Source organism: Gadus morhua, chromosome 18 (genome assembly GCF_902167405.1).
Source record: "Gadus morhua chromosome 18, gadMor3.0, whole genome shotgun sequence".
In the NCBI taxonomy this organism is placed as follows: domain Eukaryota; kingdom Metazoa; phylum Chordata; class Actinopteri; order Gadiformes; family Gadidae; genus Gadus; species Gadus morhua.
Genome location: NC_044065.1, coordinates 9,902,684 through 9,929,044, shown reverse-complemented (window position 1 = coordinate 9,929,044; position 26,361 = coordinate 9,902,684). Strand labels below are relative to the sequence as shown.

General features: G+C 45.7%; 1 protein-coding gene across 7 annotated transcripts in view; it reads left to right on the top strand.

The window, feature by feature from the left end:
- The window catches only part of LOC115530790 (calcium-activated potassium channel subunit alpha-1), a 79,275-nt gene that overhangs the window by 7,658 nt on the left and 45,256 nt on the right, over positions 1-26,361 (top strand). For all 7 annotated transcript variants that reach the window (XM_030339560.1, XM_030339558.1, XM_030339559.1 and 4 more), the window contains exon 2: positions 6,031-6,174. In XM_030339560.1, the coding sequence (XP_030195420.1) occupies positions 6,031-6,174 (144 nt within the window). The remainder of the gene's footprint in view (positions 1-6,030; positions 6,175-26,361) is intronic.

The window sequence follows — 26,361 nt, the reverse complement described above, 5'->3', positions numbered from 1 at the left end:
TAACGCAGCTGACCTCTGGCACTGCGGCCAAGGTCAACCTATCATCGCGGTGAAGTAGACTCAACACCCAGGTGCGAGAGGCAACAGGACAAATAAGCTGTGAAAGGCGCATAGGTCGTTCCAAAGGGTAGCGGATCCATTACGTTTGGTTTTGATTGATCGCATAACCGGCTGAAATGATCCATCGTTTACTTTCACTTCTCTATAGATAGCATGCACTGCGTTGTTCAAACCTTTAGTGGAGGCATTATTTGCACCAAAGGAATCTTTTGATTTTATTCGATCTGTAAGTGGATATTTACACTCAAAGCAAGTCGAAGAGGTAAAGTTTAATCTTGATCTCCAGTGGAACATTTATTAGTCCTTACCAAATGCTTACTGTCGAATATCCAGGCATAGTTTAAATAGATTTGCAGCCGTTTCCAATTTAATTGCGTTCCTTTATTGATGAGAAGTGGATAATATCCTTCATGTTATTACATCTCATGCCTATTACCTTTTATAGTGGACTATGCATGATTAAGCAGTACACAGTCCCATTATATAACCACATTAAATGCTGGTTAAAGAAGATTTGTATGCACACAAGCATTTTAGGAAAGGTGGTTCAAATGATTATTTAATCCGTTTTAGGTGATGCCTTGGCGAAATAACTGAACAGTTTTACAGCAAAGAAAACCACTGGGGCCTCCTGATAGCTTGGGGGCCCCCTTGTAGCTTGTGGGCCTTAAGCCGTCACTTATACGGCTTGTATCTAGAAACAGCACTGAGATCTCGGCCCTTTTTATTCTCTTCAATCAGAAGAGTATAAAGGAATACTGTGGGAGTGTTTGGATGATGGGTTAAGTAGCCCCCACCTAACCCGGTCTGATTGGACTCTAGGGCTCGTGAGGCTGCACAGCTGTTGCACATTGAGAAATCAGTGAGCACAGGTTAAACCAGCCATCTCCACACACACTCACACTCAGGGAGATATCTCCTGTAAGGGCAGTGGAGTCCCCTTGTGTCGTGCCATTTTCTGCAACAAATTATCATCATCATCATCATCATCATCATCATCATCATCATCATCATCATCAATTTTCAACACCATCACCCTGTGTGCTATGTTTGAAAGAGCCCAGAAAAGTAATCTAGGTGGTGTGTAGAAAGTGACCTTGTTACAAATAAATCATGGACGTATATCTGTTTGAAGTTTTGTATGTTGCCACATTTTTGCAGCACCGATGAGAGTGTAATTCCTGCCCGTGCTGTCCGGTTAGTTTCATAGATTCAGGGGCCGGGGGTCAGTCTCCGTTTCCCTCTCTGGTAGCCCGGGATGACCCCCAAAATGATTCAGGCTTTAAACACAATTGGATTTTCCGAGGCTGGGCAGCGGTTTAGGAACCGTGACGAGAGATCGTTGGCTGTGCTCGGGGAGGTTGTGTGGACGCATACGTATCCCGCTTTGCTTTAGACTGATCATGCTGGGACCCTGGCAACGCTCTTGTTTACTAATGGCGGTTGGTTGTGCGCCGTGCATCGTTGCTGAGAAGTGTTCAGTTTGTCTTTCATTGACGCGTCCTCTGATTGTTTACTTGTTAACTGATCTCAGGTCCCTCCTGTTATAGTGACATAGTCCAGCTGTGTGTGTATTCGACTGTAATTGGATTCCTTATTTCACCCAACATAATGTGACGTGGAGTATGAGAAAAATATCCATATATTAATGGCTTTACTAGTATCCCATTCTTAAAAGGTCTGTAAAAAATATTTTAAAGCCGTACCATTAGAACATTCTGAAAATGTAGCACGAACTGTATGGACATGGTCTAACTGAATAAGACCTTGAATATATAATAACTATTTAACCAAATATTTCATACTTTAATTAGGCCTTAAAAGCAGTGTTGTGCCTGAACACGTTCATTGAACGATAGTTCATGAACTCGTTCATATTTTGGGCGAACGTGAACTGAACGTACTGTATTACTGCCTGATGTACGTTACTGTGAACTCGTTCATTCTGGTGTCTGTGAACGGCACGCTCACTCGGTTTAACTTCGTTCAATAGGGGGTTTATTTGTTTATCAACACGGCGGATGCGCACGCAGAATGATCGCAAGAAGAAAATTTGTTTGACCGGTTGCCATAGTTATCTCCGTGTGGTTAATTTCCAGTTGCGGTGTTGTCAGCTTACTGTTACATTAAACTAATCAGAAAACGCGGTTATTTTCTATAGTACCTATATTATCTTTGGTATAAAGGCTGGGACAAATTTCAAATAATAAATATGTACACTTTATGTTGAAAGTATAGTCGCAATTCCCATTGAAACGAATGACGCAGTGATTATTCTTCAAAACGAGAGCTGGTAAATTGTGAAAAATGAATGAAACTGTAATCAGACAAAGGGGTTATATGCTATAGACCCTAGAGTATCTGTGGTATAAAGGCTGGGACTAATTTCGAATTATAAATATGTACAATCCATAACGTTAGCTCTCTGGCTCGCTCAGCAGACTATACCTCCTAGAATCATTGCTTGTTGGCCGGAAACGGAAAGGGGGGCTGTTTACATTTGGTTGTAGTCTTTTCGCTCGGTTCTCCGTCTCAACAGTAGGGCTAGAACCGAGGGAAAAGACTACAACCAAACGTGAACTTGACGTGAGACTTCCAAAAGAAATCAATGGGATTTACAAAATGCGCTAAATGTGCAATAAAACACAATATAAATTGTATTTCGCTACAATACTTGAATCAACCGCTCCATTTCATCCTAGACAAACTAGAAAGGGGGCTCAATGTTCCAAATACCAATAATAGCACACAGCAACATATTGAAAAAAAGATGAACTAGTTCATTTTAGGAACTGTGAACTTGGTTCTAAATTTTGAATTATGAACGTTTAACTGAACTCCACTTTAAAATTTGTGAACTGAACTTTAAACTAGTTCACGTAGAAAGTTCCCACTTTACCAACACTGCTTAGAAGATATTGGTAATCTAAAGTAATTTGTGGATGTAAAAATCCTACACGCTGTCCTCAAGGGACTATGTGAAACACAAGTGGCTTATATAATGTCATAAGCTTTTCATAAAGTTAATGCTAATTACTTGCCATTTGGCCTCGGTTCCGAAAAGTATTTTTCCATCAACTTTCCTTCACATCTCAAGATACGGGAGGAATTCAACATTAAAGTGAAGTAGCTGCCAGGTATTATCGCGTGCCAGGCAATATTGTCACAGCTTCTTGCTCAATGGCTCTCAACAGTAGAGTTCACCTCAAGTCCAAAAGGGACATGCACAGACTGAGACCGATGTCGACTGTGACTGTGGACTGGTATGGTGGTATGGTGGTATCAAAGCGTCTCTGTGCTATGTGATTCCACTAATAGATGACTGAACACATTGTCAGCTGTGCCGTTATTAATTTAAATAAAGGGACGGCCATGTTGAAATGGATGTTAGGGAAGCTGGCTCTTTGTCAGTGTTTTAAACTCGGGCTGCTGCTGCTGCTGACACCCGTATTGCTCCCCCCTTGAAAGCAGCAGCGTTCGTCAATCGCCGTTGCCTCCTTCCCAACCTTTTCGCACGGGGGGGGGGGGGAGGGCCCTCATCATTGTTTTAAACTCGGGCTGCTGCTGACACCCGTATTGCTCACCCCTTGAAAGCAGCAGTGTTCGTCGTCCGCCGTTGCCTCTTTCCCACCCTTTTCGCTCGGGAGGGGGGGGGGGGGGTGAGGGTGGTGTGTGTGTGTGTGCCCGCCTGTCAGTCGCGCCGGGTGGAGAGTTATGGGGCAGTTGGAGCAGCACAGCATATGCTGCATTGAGACATGCCAGGAGTTGTCGTCAAGCCCAGCGACCGAACCAACTCACAGAAAACGCCCGCGAGTGTCGTCTGTGCATGCAGGAAGCCGCGACCGGTGTCCTTAAAAAAAACAAGAGCACCCTTCATGTCACTCCGGGCTCCCTAGGAACTAGAAACCAAAAGGATGAAGGGGGGGAAATGAAAAGACAGAGTGTGATGTGGAGGAGGACATTGATGAACACATTGAAGGAGCTTGGGGTAGAGTCGTGGTACGTTTCATTACCCCTGGCCAACAGGGCGTTACGGAACGGAACCGCAGTAATGTACTGACATCCTCATCCTCCTGTTATTAGCTGATCTAATCAATTTTTTGTTTTTTTTACTATGTATTGTATTATTTCTTGGCTACTCATCAGACGCAGCAGGCAGGCTGAAGACATCGCCTTGGACTCTTACTTGTAAAAAGTTACTTGGTTTTAATTTGCCTTTTATATATATCAGTTGGTTGAATACCAGAGGATTATTTGAAGACCTGAAAAAGTAAATCGATCAGTCAACAATCAAAGGAATCTTATGTTAGTTTCATGAGAGAGAGGGAGGGAGGGAGGTAGGGAGAGAATGTTGAAAGGGATGTTAGGGAAGCTGGCTCTTTGTCGCCCCCCCCCCCCCCCCCCCCTTCATGTGGGGGTGGAGGCAGAAATGGGGAAATAGGTGTCAGTATTGGGGATTGGGTGTGGGGCTGCACACACAGTGCTTACCTTGGGTGTCTTGATATGCGAGTGGAGGGCTGGGGAGGGGAAGAGGTTATATCCCAATGCATCCCTTGTCCATTTCCTGCTCTATGAATGAGATGGCTCCCAGCAGACCGAGCCGGCAGACCAGCCCACTCAGCAGAGCACCAGAATCTCAACCGGCTGCCATGGCTACACTCGTACCGTCCTGGACACGCTCTGTCTCCATCGCACTCCGCGGCTGTCGTCCTGCGCTCCCTCCTTGTCAATCTCACACTCTCCCTTATTATCCCTCTGTGATCTTTTCCCCCCTCTCTTTCTGTCTCCATCTATGCCTTTATTATTTTTTTTATCTGTCTCTTGGGGTGTGTGTGTGTGTGTGTGTGTGTGTGTGTGTGTGTGTGTGTGTGTGTGTGTGTGTGTGTGTGTGTGTGTGTGTGTGTGTGTGTGTGTGTGTGTGTGTGTGTGTGTGTGTGTGTGTGGTGCTTTAAAAAACCAAGGTTATAGAAATGGTGGGCTTTGGAGATGGTTAAATGTTTGATGATGAGGTGACAAATGGTTAGGATTAGGTAGAGCTGGGTATAGGTAGAGATAGTTTACTTTAGTTCTAAAGTTAGAGATGGTTACCTTCTAAGGATTCAATTGAATGTGTCTACAGATACTGTAGATGGCTATATATGGAGGAGCACATTCATGGCTACATTTCTGCTCACTCAGCACGTACATTTGAGGGAAACTGTCTTCTATCAGAGCTGTTACCCAGCGATAACTCTGAATATTAAACAGCAAAAATAAACATGGTTTAAAGCTATGAGGTCATGGTGGGGGCACGATGAGGCAATCGTTGATTTTTTTTTGTCCACATTCGCTACAACTCTACCCCGCCATGAGGGGCCATCTTCATAAAAAACTGTACTGGCCTCCTGCGTACCACTCACAAAGATAATGTGTTCAGGGATGGGCATGAGTGCAACCAGGCAGTCATCGTTGACTGAAAGCGTCTGTAGAGTAAACATATCATAGTTGTATTATTAAAGTTGAACATGGGGTTGGCTTAGCTCAGGAGGTAGAGCGGGTTGATTTTTTAACCTGAAGGTTGCTAGTTTGATAGCTCCTCCCAGCTGAGTGCTGGAGCAAGTCACCTAACCATAACTGCTCAACTGCTTTATTCCCTAAATAAAAATGTAATGAAAATGAATAATAACTGAACACTGATTTTTGAAGCCTGGTTATGATGACTAAATTCAACCAATGAATTTCAAAGTGCATTTGTTTTCCTTTGTTGACTGAACGTTAATGCATTAAATATGTCATATTTTATATGAATTATTTTTATAATATTAATTAAATAATTGTTGCTAGTATTCACATAAATTAATCAAGAGTCTTTGAGTACTGGCAGCAAAAAAGAAAATACACATGTAATATCGTAAATTGAAATGCATTGAGAAAATGAATTGTGGAAAAGCCCCATGTGGATTGTGGTTCTGACGCTCCTCTCTCCTGCAGGAGGGCCACCGCGTGACCACCGTCGATGGCGTCAAGCGGGGGGACAAGGAGGACCCGGCGGCCAGCGAGGTGGGCTGGATGACCTCGGTCAAAGACTGGGCCGGGGTCATGATCTCCGCGCAGACGCTCACCGGCAGAGTTCTGGTGAGGCCTTGACTCCTCTGTAATGTGTTTCGGCCTGATTGATTAGCAGTTGTTACTGCTGCAGCGTTGTGTTGGTGGCCCCGCCTAGCCTAGCGTACATCCCGCCTTCTCGATAGTTGGGCTGTCAGGCATTATTTTATCACACAGGAGATTGAGGGCGGTAGTTGATGACGATGATGAAGATGATGATGGGGGTGAGACACTGAGATTCACCCCTGACGGGAGCTGTCTCTGGCTGGTTGCACCCTCTCCCCTTGTTAGTGTGTGTTGGCTGAAGTAGATTCAGACAGTCTTTATCCCAGACAGAGGCGATGCAGATCTCGGAGAGAGAGAGAGAGAGAGAGAGAGAGAGAGAGAGAGAGAGAGAGAGAGAGAGAGAGAGAGAGAGAGAGAGAGAGAGAGAGAGAGAGAGAGAGAGAGAGAGAGAGAGAGAGAGAGAGAGAGAGAGAGAGAGAGAGAGAGAGAGAGAGAGAGAGAGAGAGAGCGACGGCAGGAGGTCTGTGGGTGGTGTTGTGTGCCATGGAGATAAAGGATGCAGCCATTAGCTTTTTGGTCCGTGAAAAATGGTTGCCATGGCGCAACATCCGACTTCTGACATTATCATATGTGAGCTTTGGTTCTTGTTTTTTTGTTGTTTTGGTTTTTGTGTTGCATTACAGTTGCAGCCACAATATATTCGGGGGGTTTGGATTAAAGCTGGGCCAGAGATTAGCGCAGCCTGGGTATGTTGTAACCTGGCCTGTCCCACTGAGGGAGAGGATCACATGTACAGGATACGCACACACACACACACACACACACACACACACACACACACACACACACACACACACACACACACACACACACACACACACACGCCTGGGCTACACGTTAACCTCGTGGAGCTTTCCCATAATTTATTTGTGATTTAATTATTTATTGTTGCCTTTTTATGAGAATGTTGATTATGCCCAGCTGTAAGTGCCGAGCTAAGCTAGTTCGGGGGCAGAGCGTAATCAAACAAAATGGTTTGACTGGATGGGCCACGCCAAGACTGGCTGCACTTCTCTGCCCTGAATAGTGTCCCCTCCCTCGCTCTCCCTCCCTCCTTCTCTCTCCCTCTCTCTCCCTGTTTTCCCCAACGTAATGCACCAGCTCCAGCTGCCTCTCGGTTTGTAAAGTCGGTTTAGCGTTGAAGCAGTTCTCACGCACCAGTCAATCCAGAGTGTCGGTTTCACATTAGCTGCGTTTCCATCCCCCTGATTTTATGCAAATTTTGAAGAATTGAATCAGTGAACGGTGATGGAAACACCAACATTTGCATAAAAATCCTCTAATTCGCAAAAAAGTTTATCCGCTCGCTTGAGGTGGTTTTGAGAAATGCGAAAGAGAGTTTATGCGCAAAATCGGAGATGGAAACACACTTTTCGAAACAGCTCCGTAGCGAACATTGAACACATATCTATATCTATATATTATGTCTATATATTTTTAAGCGTTTGTATACATAGACATCCTATATCATATATAGGATGTCTATGTTTGCATATCCTTTAATTTTACCGTGTCCATTAATCCCTGATATATGGACACCTACTAAATAATTCCAGTCAAATTGTCTGTTCAGCCTTCAAAATGAGTGCTGGTACATTGTGGAAAATGCATTTAACTGTAATCAGAAAACGTGGGTATATGCTATAGACTAGGGCTGTAACGATACGCGTATCAAACCGAAAATCGCGATACTCAAAGCCACGAACCTGTCTCGCGGTGTGAGAAGGCAGAAGCGCGATATGCCCCTTCTAACTCTTCGGTCAAATTGTCCGATTGAAATTTGCTAATAATTTGTCTAAATAATAGTCTGCTGACAGCGCCCCCTCCTATCGATGCCGTAAATATGTGACGAGATGCCCTCTCTGTGATCACAGCTCTCCGTGGCTACGGAGGATTGCATTTCTCCACAGCCGTCGAAGTCCTCATACAACAGCAATCACACGTAAGACTCTCGCTGGTGCGAAATCTGGACCAATCAAGGAGCTGGGATCGCCCGAACCAGAAGGCTAACCCATTCATGCTACGTGCTACTGAGACACGCGGAGAGGGAGCGCTTTTTACGTGCGTGCGTGCTAGTTCACACCTGCCTAGGCGAAATGGTTGATTTGAAGATATTTATTTCAGTGCTGCTTTTACACTAATTTCTCATATGAACGACATTTATCCAGAGTGGGCCAAGCGCGAAAAAAATTGCCTGTGTGATCCTGTCTCTATTGTTTTGTGTGATTTGACTGGCAATTTGTCTGCTTATAGGTCGGAATGAAGCGGCCACCGATTATTGACAGGATGGGTACTTTATTCTACCGGACTCGTTCGCTTCTTCACTAGACACACGCGCTACCGCTCGCTCTCCTCGCTCGTCCACTCACTCACACACGCATAAGCACACTGCCATTCTCGCGCATACACATATGCTACTCGTAACACTATGCCTCGTTATTGCGACGTTCATGTTTTTCCTCATCTATTGAAAGTTACGCTATTAAACATGTTGCATTCTATACGGCCTGATTATGTCATTATTTAAGATACATAGCCTAATAAGAAGCGCTAATAAGGATATATGAATAAACCAACCAAACAGTTAAAGGGGCCCTATTATGCCTACCAGCAAAAAGCATCCTCCAACTGCAATCTTTGGTTATTTCTTTATTAATTTAGCTATACTTTAATAGTATTCTTTCGGTTCAAATCTGTTCAGTGTTCCAAATTATTTGTTATTAAATGTTACATTAAGATAATTGGTATTTAAGTGTTGTTTAAATAAAATGCTTTTTAAATTTAAAAGAATCGTGGGATGTATCGAACCATGGGTCAAAAATCGTAATACAAACCGAATCGTGAATTTGTGTATCGTTACAGCCCTACTATAGACCCTGGAGTATCGGTGGTAAAAAGGCTGCGACAAAATTCGAATTATAAATATGTACAATGTATCCTTTAAATACGTCCATGATGGCCAATGTGAATAATAGATACGTGTGGACCGCTGAAGAGGTAAAACTTTTCCTTGCTCTAATCGAAGAAGAAAAAAACATTACATGTATAATAGACGGAAAATTCCACTATATATCAGGACCTAAGAGAGGATGTTATCAAAAGGATACGACAAGGAATGTGTGTCATTTTTCGAAAGATTCGCATCACCTTTTAGATGGAAACGTGATTATTGACACTCTCGCCAGTCACATCTGATATGTTTTTTACGAATCAAAGAACATAAGAGATTTTTGCAGACGTTTCAAAATGGGATGAAGGTGACGCAGACTTAGTCCTGCCTCCCTAAACCCAAGGACGGAGATGGGCCTTTGGGTGCCAATATTTAATAAAAGAGTGGTTTATGGTGCGTCGCATGCCAAGATTTTGGGATTTTTACATATTTTCTTAATTTTACCGCAACTCTCTGCAGATCGTGGTCACTGCCATCTTCGTCATTTCTAAAGAGCAAATATGGCAGAGGTCTGAAATAATTTGAGGTGATGAGGTGCATGAAAGTGATATCCATTTATGCACAAAACTGCCTGGCTATATTATATTTAACCACCTGTGATGTGGTCCTTAATTTACAGTCATCACAATCTCGGCAATGGATCAAGATGAGTTTGGAGAGTTGGTCTTGCACATGGAAATGGGTGGCAGACAGTGGATGTAGAGTGAAGGCATGTGGTTGGTTGGCACATCAAAAAACAACCCTTCACTGTGTACAAGACGCTGTTTACAGACATTAAGGCAAGCGGCGCTGTCCACGTGATTTGCTTTTTGCATGTTTCAGCTTGGAACACGCATGTCATATGGGGTGATAGTGTCTGTCTGTCTGTCTGTCTGTCTGTCTGTCTGTCTGTCTGTCTGTCTGTCTGTCTGTCTGTCTGTCTGTCTGTGTTCTTGTGCTGTATGTTTTGTGCATGTGTGTTCCTAGTGTGTGTGTGTGTGTGTTCTGTGAATATCGTGGCTCAAATACTCTGTCAGTAATGGCTGGGCACACACCACGGTTTAGTGAGCTCTCCTCTGTAACCATGGCGACTACAGCTTACCTAAGCGCAGCAGATGTGTGTAGTCCACGTCAGCTTGTTTAGGGCAGGATACATTAAATCCTGCTTCTGGGCCGTGTGAGAGGAGGGTTTAGTTGTCTATAAGACAATAGCACAGCAAATTAAATGTGTTGTGTGACTCTTTTAAAGAGGATCATACAATAGACCCAATTCTGGATCCCTGTAATCATTGCATTACTTTATTATCCCTGTAGCTCTTGCTTATTTTCAGATTAATTTAATGTGAAACCAGCCATGAATGTGTATGCTGATTGCTTTGTATTTGGCATGAATATAGAGTGCTGGGATTTATTAAGTAGAGAAATTTATTTTAAGTTTTGGAAAAGTAATGACTGGGGACATTTTTATCACACAATACAAATAAAGGGTATATTTTGTTTGGGTACAGTTTTTCTGTTAATTATCACTGATGTCAGCCTTAATGTTATTACATCGGATGCCGATTTTAGTTAAAAGCTAAATTTGCATAAATGCTTCCTAAGAGAAGGATTAGCATTATTGTTTTGTCTGTGAAGGGAAACCCCTGAGTACAGTGAGCCAACATCAGCAGTATGTTAGCTCACTGTAAGCTAACGCAAACGCAGCTGAGAGCTCGCAACATCACAGAACATGTGCGGAGCGTAGGGAGCGACACAGGTGCGGGCCGACCCGTCAAAGGTTCCTCACACCAATCTGCGCCGGTGTCAAGGGGCCAACGCGCGTCTCCCCAACTTTCCAACAGATTGTTCCGAGATCAAGCGTTGCCCTTGGCGCTTCTACTCACCGGGGACGACGCGTCTCTGTGACCTTTACCCGCTCGCAAAGCCTATCAGTTTGAGATCCCTTAACCCCCCCCCCCCCTTTTACCCCCCTTCTCCATTCAATCAAAGCAGCCTGCGGAAAACACAAAAGCTAAAGGCCTCGTGTTTACTGTCTAATTACAGGTCTGCCTCCGGTCCCTATGTAAAGACAGATTAACCCACTCCTTGCCTCTCAGCCCCATCTCTCCCTCTCTACAACACCCTGCACACGTGGGATCACACATCTGTCAATCCCGGCCTCATTAGGTCCCTCTTTAAACACAGGGCAGTCATTGCTACGAGACACACTGAGATCATTTTTTTCTCCTAACCCACTCGTGTGTAAACGGGTGTCAAACATATGTAGAGGAACTAGACGGTGGAACCAGGTGTACTTGCGTTTAGGCCGGGAGCATATGAATGCCGGTGTTATTTCTGTGTGATGCATTTCTATTGAGTGGTTGTTACCTGTAGTGTGTAATTGTTGTTGACACTGTCAGATGACAGGAAGTGTTGTGAGATTGGTCTTTTGCAAAGTACACCTGGGGAGGAGTGGGGGTCTTTTGTGTGTTGGAGGGGGGATGGAGAGGGAGGGGGTACCTTAAAGTATACACCCCATGCTGTGTGACATTTAGCCAACCTGGAGTTCCCGAAGGTCCACAGCGGTGTGTGTGTGTGTGTGTGTGTGTGTGTGTGTGTGTGTGTGTGTGTGTGTGTGTGTGTGTGTGTGTGTGTGTGTGTGTGTGTGTGTGTGTGTGTGTGTGTGTGTGTGTGTGTGTGTGTGTGTGTGTGTGTGTGTGTACACTGTTGGCCGGAGAAATGGTGTTCTATAAATGGGTGCATACATAGCTAGCTCCTAGATAGCCTTTAGCTGCTGGGTAGATTTTGGCAGTATCCCCACAAGCATTGATTGATAGATCAGACTCTGCGTCACCGGCACCACTCTCCAGACAAAACACAGACAAGTGTACGTGTTTTAGTGGTAAAGACGTCACGATACGCGCGCGTTGCGACAATCAATACGTACAAGGAACACTGCGACGCATTGGCACGCTTAAGCATACAGGACAACCAATAAAAAGTGTCCGTCCATCTCGGGCCTCTGTACGACAGGAGAGCAATGCTCTCAGAAGAAAATTACAGGTGGCTCACGAGGGCATTTTCATCAAGCAGGGCAAATTCCCCACTGCCCGCTTCTCCTCCTCTGTGGGCTTCAATAAGCAGCAGTGTTGGAGGCACTACAAGGCAAAAGCTCTTTGTCTGATGAAAGAGAGGGAGGAGGAGAGAGAGGGAGAGAGAGAGAGGGAGAGAGAGAGAGAGGGAGAGGGGGAGAGCGAGCACCGAGAGTGATGTGCCATTCAAACATGACGTGAGCACCGGCCGGCTGCTGAGTGCAGATTTATCGCCGTCTATACTTTCCAAAGGGATCTGGATCGTTATGAAAGAGTCAGCAGTTTGAAGAAAGAAAAAGAATGAGAGAAAAAACAATCTACATTCCTTTGCCTCTCCCCTAGTCCACTCATAAATCCACCCTGTTGTGAATCCCTCCTCCTAGCCAGCCCATGCAGATACACACCGCTTGACTCCTGGCTTCGGTTTTTGCCGCAACGGCGATAGCATATGTAATGGATACATACAAATGGCACCAAACAACCCCTTGCCGTTTTGGCAGAGACAAAAGAGTTAGGGGCGGGGGGGGGTCGGGGGGGATGTTTTTTTTTTTATGCCACCTGTGGCCTCCCTTGCCAGCAGGGGGTCGGTAGGGTATGCATGACTTTCACCTCTGGCGCTGGCTGCCGTCCAGCCAATCAGCCGCCGCCGCCGCCAGTCACTCCAGTCTCACCACGGAGCCACCAGGCACTCGACGCTATTTCGGGGGGCGACGGCAGCTGCCTCGTCTGTTTTGTCAGAGCCACGTCTGACTTCAGTCCCCCTTTGTTGCCTGGCCTCAAAGACAGGCTCCATTAGCGCTGATTGGTTCACTCAGAGGTGCGTTCGCCCGCCAGGTTATTTTTAAAACGGCTGCAGGTAAACGGCTGTTTATAGCCGTCACCTCCCTGTCTGAAAACCCACGCCTGCTGAATGAAGACACGCACTCGGGCAGTATGTGGAGAATGTGTTGTGCCTGTGGATCAACTTTGATCAGTTGACAACGTCAGACGCCATCTGTTCATCATTTGCATCCTAACACTTAATGTACACAGCATCCGAATCCTGGAGGCCAACAGTATTTGCAGAATGGATTTTTGGGACGGGGGTAGTATATTTAAAGAGTGCTATAATACACCCACTCACGCACGCAAACACACATATCAATGCGGACGTGCACTCACAAAAGTACGCACACACACACACACACATCAATGTGGACGTGCACTCACACAAGCACACACATACACACATGCAAGCACACACATGCAAGCACACACACAACAACAAACACAGAGCATTCATTTGGAACTAGTTGGCTTGCTACATTCTCAACGCATACCATCCGGGGAGCGTAGTTAGCACATCTCCGTGGTGTTGACATGCAGAGACTATTCTGAATATGCTTACAATGGCATTCCTCGATGCCTTCTGAAATAAAACACACCGTTTGTTGCAGGTTGGCAGCAGGGTGTCATATCAGAAACACTCAAGGTGTATCTAAGCTGCATTACCAGAGGTATGGTAGTGGCTATTCCGTAGCCGCATATTTCTACTGCCAAAGCATTAGATGTGTTTTGAAGCGTACCTTCTTTGGTTTCTCCATCCAGGGTTTGTCACAGGTCACTTGAACCGGGCTTAAACTAAACCAGGAACATTAATAAAAAACCTAACCTGGCCCTGCCCTAACGTCTGTGTCAGGGGTGTAACGGTACACTGAAGTCACGGTTCAGTTCATACATCGGGTCAGACATCACGGTTCGATACGAGTTCTGTAAAATAAAGGGAAAAGAAAAAACAAAAATGCAGAAGGGAATTATTTTTTATTGTGCATGACTCAGGTTGTACCAGCTACTGTCATATAGTCTCTCCCCTGAGCTAGCTGCAACAAACTGAACTGTGTAATCTAAGATGTAAAAAGTAAAAAATAAGTAGCCCACATCATCTACAGACTCCTTCCATAACTTGTGAACAAAATAAGACAATCAGTTATAAAACTGAAAATGCAACATGTCTTATTTATGAAAGTGCAAAGTACACAGAATTAGCACATTTCCACCGGAGGGTGTGGATCGGTTCGGTGTGGCTTGGTGGAGTAGTGAAGGTGCGGTTCAGCGCAGCTCAGTTACGCCTCGTGCCCACTGCCTCCGTCCGTTGACTGATCCCCATTGACTTTGAATGGGAACGGCATTGTGGATCCGTGGGCTGAAGGCTCTGTCAAAAAGTTGAAATGTTCAACTTTTTCGGCAGCGACGGATCCGTCATCCAATCAGATCACGTATGCAAATTTAAAGACTGACACTACTCGGGCTCTGACGACCCTGGAAAGCTCCCCCATCCGTCAGCCACGCCTTCTGAGTCCTTTGAGTGACGGTGCAGTGGGCACGAGGTGTCAAGCTTGGTTCACTGTACCTCAGTCCGTCGACGGACGGATGGAATTTGAGATGTGTTCAACTTTCAGGCAGCGCCGGATCCATTGGCCAATAATATTGCGGTTTTGCAAATACACTACAGCGTCTACTGGATCCATTTTGCAAAGCAAGCAGGAAGAAGCAGGAAAAATCTGGCCGTTATATTTTTTTAAAGAAATGTGTAATGATAGGATTGTTAGGGGGGGGGGGGGGTTAAAGGGGATGGCGATAGCCGCGGCAGCTACGTTAGCATTGTGACCTCATAGCAGCCCGACACAGTGTAGCCTGCTAATAAATCCAAGGAAAAAGATGAACACGCACAATGAACGAAGATCACCAATGTAGGACGACCAAGAAGGACGGGAAACTTTTGTGCATCATTTTCTCCAATAAATACCTCGCGGATAATGCGTTTGTTTGTTATTATCCCCCTGTCTCACGGAAGTGCGATTCTGTCGACCAATCAACGGACGGTGTGTGTAGCTCAAACTTGCCGGCACCCTTTAAGGCGACTCAGTACCCCAACGGAGGAGTACAGTGAGACAAGTATGGCTCAATACGGCTCAGACTGGGTCACACCCACTTTTGGCGGTGGAAACGCGACCCGTGTTTCTTTATTAGGTCCATGAATCCGTGCCGCACCTTAGCGTACTGAGCCGACCGGCACCCTCCGGTTGAAACGCGGCATTAGTTGTCCCTGAAGAACTCGCGTATCTAACATTAGTTCCGCATTACATTAATTAATTGCACGCCAGTTTTATGTGTTTTGTGTATTCTCTGTGTAAATCCATGCACCGAACCCTGACGTCCGTACCGATTCGGTTCAATACGAATACATGTATCGTTACTCCCCTAGTCTGTGTTTGTACGCATGATAAAAGGTGATGATAAAAATGATAACAACATGATAACATGATAAAAAGCCGGTATATTGCTCCCTTTTTTCGAGCCAAGTCCATAAAGCAAACAAAAGGCCATTTGGCTCCATACTTTTCCAATGAGCATTTTGGAACACCTTCAAGCACTACAGACCTTTCAATGCATCTTTAAACCACCAGGGTAACGGCCCACTCACAGACGTAGCTGAGGCGTCAATGAGGGAACTTTTGATTTAGCATCTGGCGCACGGTGACGATGGGAGGGCTCTACATCAGGCGAGGTGTGGTGCACCCATTCCGCCCTTGGCAACCTGGATGTAATTAATCCCGTTAGCCACTTACACAAAATGAACACCGATAGGATAATGGATGTAGCAATGTCCCAGGACCACCGCCGCTACCCTTTTTTTAATTGTCATTTGCACGGTTCTTTAACGCCCTATCGACATCTCACTGTATAACGTGTAGGCTTGTTTGAATACGATATTTATCTGGGCTCCCTTCCCCCCCGCATCGTCATGAGGCCTTCCTCGAGTGTGTGAATTCCCTTCGCATGTTTCCTTTATTTTTATCCGGGAAAACTCTGGCTCCCTCTCTGAACACCTGTCATCATGCTGAGTTCTCCCAAGGCATGAGCCTCCACCATCAGAGAACAATCCTTTCTCATCCGTTGCTTTGCCAGGGAGAAGGTTCCCCGAGAGCCAGCAGTGGCACACGATTTACATTTGTCCCACGTGATTGGAGTTTCCATGCCTATTGTTGTGTTGTCGGCCACACAGGACCCCTTCTCCTGCTAGGGGGGTGAATCGTTCTGTAAAGAGAGGCCAGACCAGTGAGTCATCCCATGATTTCCATTGAAAACGATGCTTCGCCTATCGCAGGAAAAAATGTCCCCCCTGTGCAGAGATTTCATCTTTTTAACAACAGGAACAATAGCAGCGGGAGGGATGGACTTATTGTGATGGATTTTTCGAGGTTTATACCTAGTGGTGCGTGGGAAATGCTTGATGCTACTGGTAAATGAATTACATTTTGTCTCTACCGACCCACTGGTGTTTTTGGACGGCTACATCATGGTTCAGCCCTAAGAGCTGCATGCTGTGCTGGGGGAAGACCGCATGTGAATCCCAATCCCGTTCCCGTCCCCCATCCACCCACCCCTCCTACCCCACCGGCCCATTCCGCCCCCACCCGCCAGCCTAAGCTCTTTATACTTGACTGCGAGAGTAGTTGGAAGCCTTCCATAGTGGCTTAAATCAAGGCTTAGCCAATATTGGATTTGAGTATTTCTATACAGCGGGTGTGCGGCACAGCGAGTGGATTTCTAGCTGTCTGTGTCCATCTAGGACGACGTCAACAAACCCTTTCCCATTCTGAAATATAGACCAGAAATCCACCCCCCTCCCCGGTGAAGTACAGCGTGTGCAGGGTCACAATAAGACACAGTTTGAGGTTACCTTGAATGCCCGGGTCCTGGTGTCGCTCACCTCAGGAACTTGCGTAAACTCCGCCCCGCCCCCTCCCCTCCTGATATCAGATCACTCAAAATGTAGCGTCACCCCAAGTCAAGCAAACAACGCATCGGGTGTCTCACAGCCGGTAGTTACAGTGCAACCTACACTTTGTGAAACACAACCCTTGGGGGGGGGGGGGGGGGGGGGGGGGGGCACAGCGTGATTCAAAGGAAGGGTTAATCGTCCCAAGTGTTTTGACCTACGGTTCCTATAGTATCCCTATGCATTGCAAGACAGCTTCCTGAAGAGCTGGTTTGTACTTTCTCATATTCAGAAAGGCGGATGAAAAGAGGGTGCAAAGCAGACACCTTATAAAGAAGAAACACACATCCTTCAAATAAGTTCCCACTATCAACCTCAGACAGAATCCTTATGGATTCACTTAGGGAGCGGCAGCTAGGGCCTTTTTCTCATGGTACCCTTGGAAGTGTGGGCCTGTAAAGCCCTTAGACACTGTCGGTGTGATACTGTCTAGTCCTAACCTCATCCATTCGCGTAACCCTCCTTGGTCTCAAGCTAATCTCGGTAAAGTGTTGAGTTGAGAGAACGCTAAACCCGCCGTGCAAAATCTACGTTCCACTCAGACATGGATATCACTTTTTCATTTTATTGACATTGTTCTTTTTAATTCGGTCTGAATCATACCTATGCATGTGATCATTGCTCTAAAGCCTGCATTAGAGGGCGTAGATGTATGGAAGGGAGGTGAATGTTTTTGTGAAGCAATTAGGAAGGACTACAAAAAATGCAGATCCAGTCACTGATTTGCCAATAATTGAGTAAGTCCTTTAAGCCCTTGAAATGGAGCCTGTGAAACCACCCGGAAATGTGGTAGTTTATCCACTACCAATTATTTGAATAACCCATTTTTGGTATCTGTCAACTCACTGACACTCGTGTTGTGCTATCGAAGCAAGCATCACCTACAGGTGCGGCAACAGAGGGTGCAATGTTTGCTTGTTTCTGCCCACATTGCAAGACGCTTGTTCTGTTCCTCTTACAATGTGGGTCACTGAGGAAGAGTTACAAACCGTTGTATCAGGAAAACCCCGTACTAAGAACCAGCAGGCCCTCTGATAGGCAACCCGTGCAAAGAGCTCTGTTTCAGAACATTTCATAACTGTATTTTGAATGCGCCTCTAAAATGAAGCTGCCGTCATCAGTTCTTGCTAGCCCAGTGTAACCCTGTCTGTTCTCTGTGTCTATTCTATTTTCCACTAATGGGATCTTTCATATAAATTCTACCAAAGCCACGTCTCATGCGAACCGTCATACGTAACGGTGCAGGAATAGTCCCATCTGTTTTGTTTATATTGCTTCACGGCCTCAGTTGCACCAGGTCTTTAGTTATGTATTAATGGAGCCCTCTCAAAGCCGCATTACACAAACACAATATAAGATCCACAGCGTCCGGGTTGGAGCAGGCATTAATTACTGCCCATTGTGTTCCTAGTCAGCTGGTTTCATAACCGCTAACCACTGAGTTAAGAGATTGATTTAGGTTCATGTGAGTCAAGGCGCTGTTTTCGACCTTGTTGGTTGTGAAAACTCCCCTAGCTTTCAATATGATGGCCTCTACACGCAGTACATCCAATGTTGGAAAGGATGTACCACATTATTGCTATTTATTTAGTATCCCAAGTTTGTTCATTGAGTGTACGTTTGGTTCATCCGCATTTTTTTTATTGCGCACACTATCAATCCAATAGGGGGATAAACAGAGCAGTGGAGACATGAAATCATGTTACACAATATGTTTGCGTTCCTTGGCCGGAAGTGCGAGCTAGGTGGTTCATCCCAGGAGAACCTTATCCTTCAATAAATCGACCACACCTCACAAAAAACCCTTCCATTTTTTTCTCGTCCACACACTTGAATACAATCATCGGTGGTGACATGCTTAGGTTACCATTCAGGAAGTCCGTACGAATTGCAACCTGCTGACCAAAATGAGATGGAACGAAGCTTTTGCAATGCCAAAGAAAATTGTGTCAAAAGACGTTGTAGAGGATACACGGCCGGCCACTGCCTGTGGAGCGACGGCTATAAAACAAAACACCCTCCACCGCCCTTCCAGTTTTCCACTCTGGGCTCCGGAGCGTCTCTGTGGCGGCGGTGGTGGTGCGTCGGTGTTCTCTCCCCGTGACGTCACCCCGAACCTCCCCAGCCCCGGCCGTTCCTCCACCCGCTCTCTGACGAACCCCCCAGCGAGCACACTGATAGCAGAGAGGCTTTTGTTGCGGTTCTCCTTAGGGGGGGACAGGGGGGGGAGGAAAGGGAGGATGGAGAGTTCAGGTGGGGGTGAGGGGGGTTGAATGCTTTTAACGAGCCACCAGGACCCATTCCCCGGGGCCGTTTCTTAATTACTGTGAAACAAAAACAAAAATGACAAACTAATGAAAACAATTAAAAAGGGAGTTGGGTTCGCTGGAGCAAGCAACCTTTGATACATGCAAGTATGATACAGTGATTATGAATATATTATAAATAGACTCGAAAAAATAATAATACGAGATCCCCTGAATATGAGCTGACCTGCATCTATGCTGGTAAATATACTGCATTTCTGTCGTTTGTGTTTCCTCATGCAACCACTCGGGCCCCAGTCACTTGAAGGAGGCAGCATGAAGCCTCTCAGGAAAGGCACAGAAACTAACAAAGAACTAATACACTTACATCGAGGAGATAAATGCGAAATCCTGCGCCCCCTCCAGCGGTTTTAACCCACGTGTGTGTACGTGTGTGTTGACTTTACAGGCATGAAAGGGAAAACCCCATGGATGAAGCCCTGCTTAGCAGTGGCTATTCTAAGAACACATTGATCACACTGAGAGATGTACAGGCCAACTGTTCTCAGAGCTGATATAATGGCCCTTGATGGATGGTCTTGGTTTTTGGCCATGGTGAAATTAAATTAAATTTTCACCAGGGGTGCTGTGCTTTGTTGTTGGTTCATTCTCTGCTGACATATCCTGGAACACTGACCAGTGAACTTTTAACAGCAGGCGAGTAGTGCCGACTCTTAGCGATATCTAGCTCCCACCATATATTAACATAGTGACTCTTTACTAGGCCATTAGAAATACTACAAATTCAAGAAACTACAAACTTGGAAACTTTGTGTATTCCCTGATTGCTTGTTAGCGTTGTTCACCTGATTTGTCAAACCGCACCAGTATTACAGGTCCCTTGTGCTAATGTGCTAGCTAACTCTTCTGTCCTGTCAATCTACTTGAGATACTGTAGGTTAAGATGAAGACTCTGACATTGGTCATTGATGTCATGCAGCCATTGTCTGGCTTAGTGTGATAGTACCATTCTGACATGACATGGCACATTGACAATTGTCACACAGACAGAGAGACAGACAGACAGGCAGGCAGGCAGGCTAGTAGGAAGATGGTTCTATTTTCAAGTAGATTGATTGAAGAGTGATTATGAATGGCGCGTCAAACAGAGTCATTTCCCATCACCATGGATAACTAAGCTGTAATGTAATTTGTTATGTAGTCTAAATGATGAGCGGACTCTCTCTTACTTGCGTTCTCTTCCGTCTCCATGTACGTGTGCTATTACACTGCACGGCAGATGTCAAAAGCATTACTGATGCGGAACGCTTAGACTCTAGATATGATAGCTCACTTGGCTCTTAGTCTATGTTGTCGTAGACCTTTAACGTTGGCTACTCCCCATATATGGCAATGGAACCATACGCTAGCCATAAACTATGGTTATTAACTTGCTGATGGCTAAACTGAACTTCAGGAGGGTTAAAGCAACAATCGAAGCAGCTCTGTTAGAATGACTAATACACTTTGGGAAACACAATCTAATATGTTTTGGAAAGCTTGTGATTACCGCTGACAAGGATCAGAAAAAACAACTTCAAAAGCGTATACATTTTCCTATGGAGACACAGAAACATAGACAGAGAGACAGACCGATCACCTGTGGATAGATATTGCTCTGCCTCTGCCTCTCCGTCTCCGTCTCTGTCTCTGTCTCTGTCTCTGTCCGTCTCTGTCTCTCTCTTTCTCTCACTCTCTCTCACTTAAGCAGGATGCCAGGTCCACAAGAGTACAAGCCAGGTCCCCTTATTAGCATTCATTTTGTATTTTTTCCTTTCTCCGCAAATGACACATGCACGTACGCACACGGTGAATACACACATGGTGCACACGCAAGCACGCATGCACGCACACAGTTAACACACACACACGCGGTCAACGCAGACGGTGAACACCAGCTTAGGCCTCTCCCAGCGATGCAGCTGTACTTTAAGACATCACGCCCTGGTGTCTGCCCTACGCGGTAAATCTGGATGAGGGAAAGGAGCGGTTTTCCGAGAAGATTAGATCAGGATCACCCCAGCTCATACCAGATTGCCTGTTGTTGTGTCTAACTCTAGTAGGGCATCAGAGAGACGAACACTACAAAATGCTTGTAATCTGATTGTAATCAACAATTTAGTCTGTAAACTATCACAGTTCTAGGATTAAAAACTGAGAGACAGGGAGGCCAGTCATACTTTGATACTATGATACAGCAGAACTTCTGCAGCTGGAAACAAGAAACGGAAAGGGGCGGAGTCAAGCCTTGTTCCCTGTTTGGTTACGGAGATATTCTACTGAGGAGTAACTCATTTGCGTGATTGAATAAAGCTTTCTGAAGGGGATTGAAATTAGTGAAACCTTTATGCCTACAGACACTTTTATTGTTTACTAGGGCTGGCCGAGTTTGTGTTTGCTGTTAATTACGAGCTTGGCAAAACATATAATGCAAAAGAAAGGGTAACCAACCTTTCCCAATGATTTGAGGTTCTCTGCTATTAGACTTTACATTATTCATCTGAAGGGAGATTTTTTTGACACCAGGCCTCAGTGAATTAAATGTATTTCTCTTCTAGTCAACTTAGACCGAAGATAAAAATGATGAGATGAAGTGATAAGGGTCGCCAGGCAAACATAATTATGCTCAGAAATATTGACTTTCGGGCGATAAGCAATATATATTGTTTACCCTTGGGGTCATATCTATTCATTCTCATCTTAAGTATGGGCTTGGACACCAATGCAAATAGTCAGTTACAGGATGTAGGTGTCTATTCACTAGACTTGGCTTGTAAACAGGAGAAAGAAACATTGTCACTTATGAAAATAGAATAACCCTGGCCTTCTCCTTCTTTACTGCATGGTTCTCGTCATATCCTTGTTCCTAATTATGTGCGTCAGTAATGTCTCCAACACCTCCTCTTTGACGTGGGCAAGAGTTGCTATATACTGCATAGATATATATATTTATATTTATACAATATACATCTTTATACATACACTCTTGGTGTTTACTTTTCTGTGTGTGTGTGTGTTACGTGCACGTGTGTGCTGTCCGGTAACATCCCCTGCTGTCGGCCCTAATTGCCACGGACTCTCTCGTTAATGTGTGTTGTAAAAGTCCCCCCCCCTGCCTCCCTCCTCCACCGTTACGGTTCCTGTTGGACGGAGGCCTTTATGGGTGTAGTTGTAAACATGCGGATCAATCCGTGGTCGCCGACTCCTCCAGCCGATTACAGCCTGAACGCCGCCTAGCCGCCCCAGCAGCCTTTTCTGCTCCTCCCGTCCTCTAAGTCGATAGATTTGCAGCGCCAACCAAGGAGGTGTTCATCAATTTAGCCCCACCCACATAAATCCCTGCCCGTCGCTCCGCCCTTAAACGGATCGGACGCAAGGAGGCCTTCTCTCGGACGGCTACTCGAAGAAACCTTTGTAATCATTGAGCACTTCCATGTATTGAGTATTTAACCATCCTGATCCTACTATTTTAAATATTGGATCTTCCACCTTACAATAATAAGCCTCCTGTATTATTATTTTTTGGCAGCATTTGTAATTATGCAGCGGTGATCACAACCAATCCACTCCAATACAATGTAAATGAGACGCCAATACCCCTAAGTGAACCACATCTCAATAACGTCACTTTATCATTTTAAAAGACAGGGCTCCAGTCGATTGTAATCCATGTCGAGGCAGACAGCCCGGAGTGTTCAGCCGAAGAATGTCAATGAGTGACATTAGTATGCACCCCTTCCCCCCCTAACGAGTGACATTTTGTCCAGAGTGGCAGATGACATCCAGCGTGGCATTTCCTCGTCAGGACAGGGGGACAGATGGGTCGGCCCTGTATTTCCCACGGGCGGCCTTCCGGCTGTGCTTATTTTAGCCGGAGCAGACCTCTGGTCCACCGGCACCCGGGCTCTGCTGCTCATCAGTCACCCCGGAGGTGCATCGACGCGCAGGTTTTTAGACGTTTAATGAGCTTTTTCCAGCAACCCAAAGTTAGGGCAAGAAAGTCTCCCCGGCTGGGGTCCTCTCCCCCCCCCCCCGTTGTTGGATGTGACCTGTCCTAGTGGAACCTCTCCATCGGTGGAGCCGGTGGCAGATTCAGATCCAGGGCAGCAGCTTTTCCTGTGAACAAAGATGCAGTGAATGGAGCCGATGCACAAATCTCTGGCTTTCCCCCAATGGCCTCTCTGATCCCCTACCCTCCCGCCCTCCCCCCTCTCCCCCTCCCGCCCACCCCGGTAACTACAGGCTTTAAGAAATTTCGGAACATGCTGACCCCTGGCTTCAGCCGGTTCGGTTATAGATGGAGCGTTGGAAGTGATCTGTTTTTTACTATTGTGGTGGCTGAGCGGCGTGGCTCAGGGGACACATCTGCCAGGACTAGCCAAAGTCGTCATCTGTGGCCCAAAAGAGGCCAATTGATAATACAGAAAAGGGCAGTTTTCTTTTTTGGTAGAATATATATATGAGGGGTGAGGTAGGTATGATTTATGAGCCATTATTTGAGTGTAATTTCAAAGAAATGCCAAAGCCCTCGGTCAGCTTTTACTGAGTATGCGCTGAGTGAATATCGAGTAGACTGCGCCTGCCCCTATAAGAGCCAATTTAGATTTTTATACTTCTCTCCTGGCTTATCCCAGCTCATTTCTGGCATCTCTTCCCTGATTGGTTCGGGGATAGCATCTTGACTGTCAATCACAGGTGCGTATAATGCATCGCTTCTCAATGGCTGAGAAACACGGAGAGGGAGGGGACATTATTTTGGCTGCCTAATTCTCCTTTCCACCCCATTTCTGCTCCCTCTCTCTTTCCTGCTCTCAAACCTCACCTAGACCACCATTTAAATGACACATCCCATCTGACCTGACAGGCGATGCTGTCAGAGTAGGGCTGTGCGATTAATCGAATTTTGATCGCTTGATTTTTACGTAAAACTAATATAATCGGGTTGAATTGATTTTGTTTAGTTTCAACTTGATAGTATTTGTATTCATTGAATGTTTCTAGAAATTTCAGAACAGCTGGATACCTATTTGAACATTATCTATTTGAACATTTAGTGTATTTTTTTTTAAGGGGAAGTTCTCAGTTACAGAGTTTTCCTTTGGAGAGGAATGCTTAATAAATGCATCATGTTTTCAAACTCAAAAATAATAATTTTAATAACCTGGATTTCAATATCGACCAAAATAATCGTGAATATGATCTTTTTCCATAATCGAGCAGCAGCCCTATCTGAGCGCCACCCCCTCTTTTCCCAGAGTCAGTCCGTGCGAGTTTCTCAGCCGAACCAAGTCAAGGAGTCCTCTCTCTCACTCGACTCGCTTGTATCTCACAATGCCTTTCCCGTCGGTGAGTCAGCCTCTAAGTGGAGGCCTGGAGGGTGCTCCAAGCGCTGAATGGCCCAGCGCTGTGGAGCGGCGTCCTCGTTGAGACCGACGTTTACCACATCGGATCCCTCGCCAAGTGAGCTGCCGCGGGGAGGGGGGGGAGGAGGAACTGGCCTCAAACAGTCGTTTCTGTCTGTGGAGAAATTGGGCACATTAGGCGTAATAGCACACATTAGTTACCGTGACATGATGTGGGCTGTGTCGACCGTGTAGTAAAACCGTGTGACACGGGGTGCGGCGTCTTCCACCGAGGAGCTCGTATCGGCGGTGAATATGGGGTCGAGGGACTCCGCTTCGCTTCCAGAGTAAAGCGCTGCTCAGGGCGCTAAGTATTCTGGCCCCTGAAAGGTGTGATTTTTTTTTTTGTGGAAGTGTGCGATGGAAGGGGGGGGGGGGGCTGGTGGGTGGTGGGTAGGGGAATTGGGCTGCTGGTAACGGGGGGCATCGCTGCTAGAAGTACGACAATGTCTTGCTTGGGAGCAACAGCAATTCTAGTAATAATATTGGGCTGATTAAGATGTAGACTAGCGCTAAAAGGTTTGGGGTCACTTGGAAATGTCCTTAGTTTTGAAAGAAAAACATTGTTTTTTTTCAATGAAGATAACATTTAATCAATCTGAAATACAGTCTTAAGTTAATGTGGTAAATAATAAGGTGTACAGAGGCCTGTTTCCAGCAACCATCAATCCTGTGTTCTAATGGTACATTATTTAGTTAGCCTAATTAAAAGGCTAATTGATGATAAGAAAATCCTTGTGCAATTATGTTAGCACAGCTATAAACGGTTGCCTAACAGTGAACGAAAACAACAACAACTGAAGGATTCAATGTTAACCAATTTATCGGGTCAATTGTGTTGTGCAAACTTTTGATTGTAACAATCGTAGCAAAACTTCCCCATGGTGGGGCAAAAGAGGAGAATTATTACAGCAGTTTTACTATTAATTCTATCTTTTGGAATCAGCCCAGATGTGTTGATGGTAGCAGTTATCTGTAGCTGCCAGGGAGCTCCCAGTGCATAGCATTGAAACACAGCTTAGGCTACCAGACAAACACGGGGGTGGAGGGCTTACATCCACGGGCTAAACCCCAGCGCAACGTGCCCCCTTGTGGATAGTAGCCTCCCTACCGACGGATCGAGATACAGATGGGACGGTGTCTGCCTTTTCGTTGTATTTCTGCCCTGGCCCGAGATAAAGGCTGGAACATCATTGGCACAACCTCCCTGTCAGAACAAGGGTGATGGTTTACCCCAGCAGCCCCCCTTTGTTAGCCTTGCAGGCAGTGTTTGATCTAACGAGGGAGATTTCATTTAGCCCTGGCGACGAGCAGCCTTCATCATGTTGCAATTACCTTTTTGTCTTCTTCTTCGTCCAGCCCCCCCCCCCCCCCCCCCCATGGCTAAAGTCATAAAGACACCTCCTGTCCTATTAAAGATGCGGGAGGGGACTAGGGGGAGGGGAAGGGGGGGTGGGGAGAGAGATAAAAAATGCATGGAGGTGTTTTCTCATTACGGAGACGTCAATTGTGCAGTGACAATGCAATTTCACATCATGGAAATGACCAGGCCTTGAGCCTATCCATTATTTACGCCCTTTTGGCCTCCGTGCGCGTGGGGACCCATTGTGAGGCTTCTTAG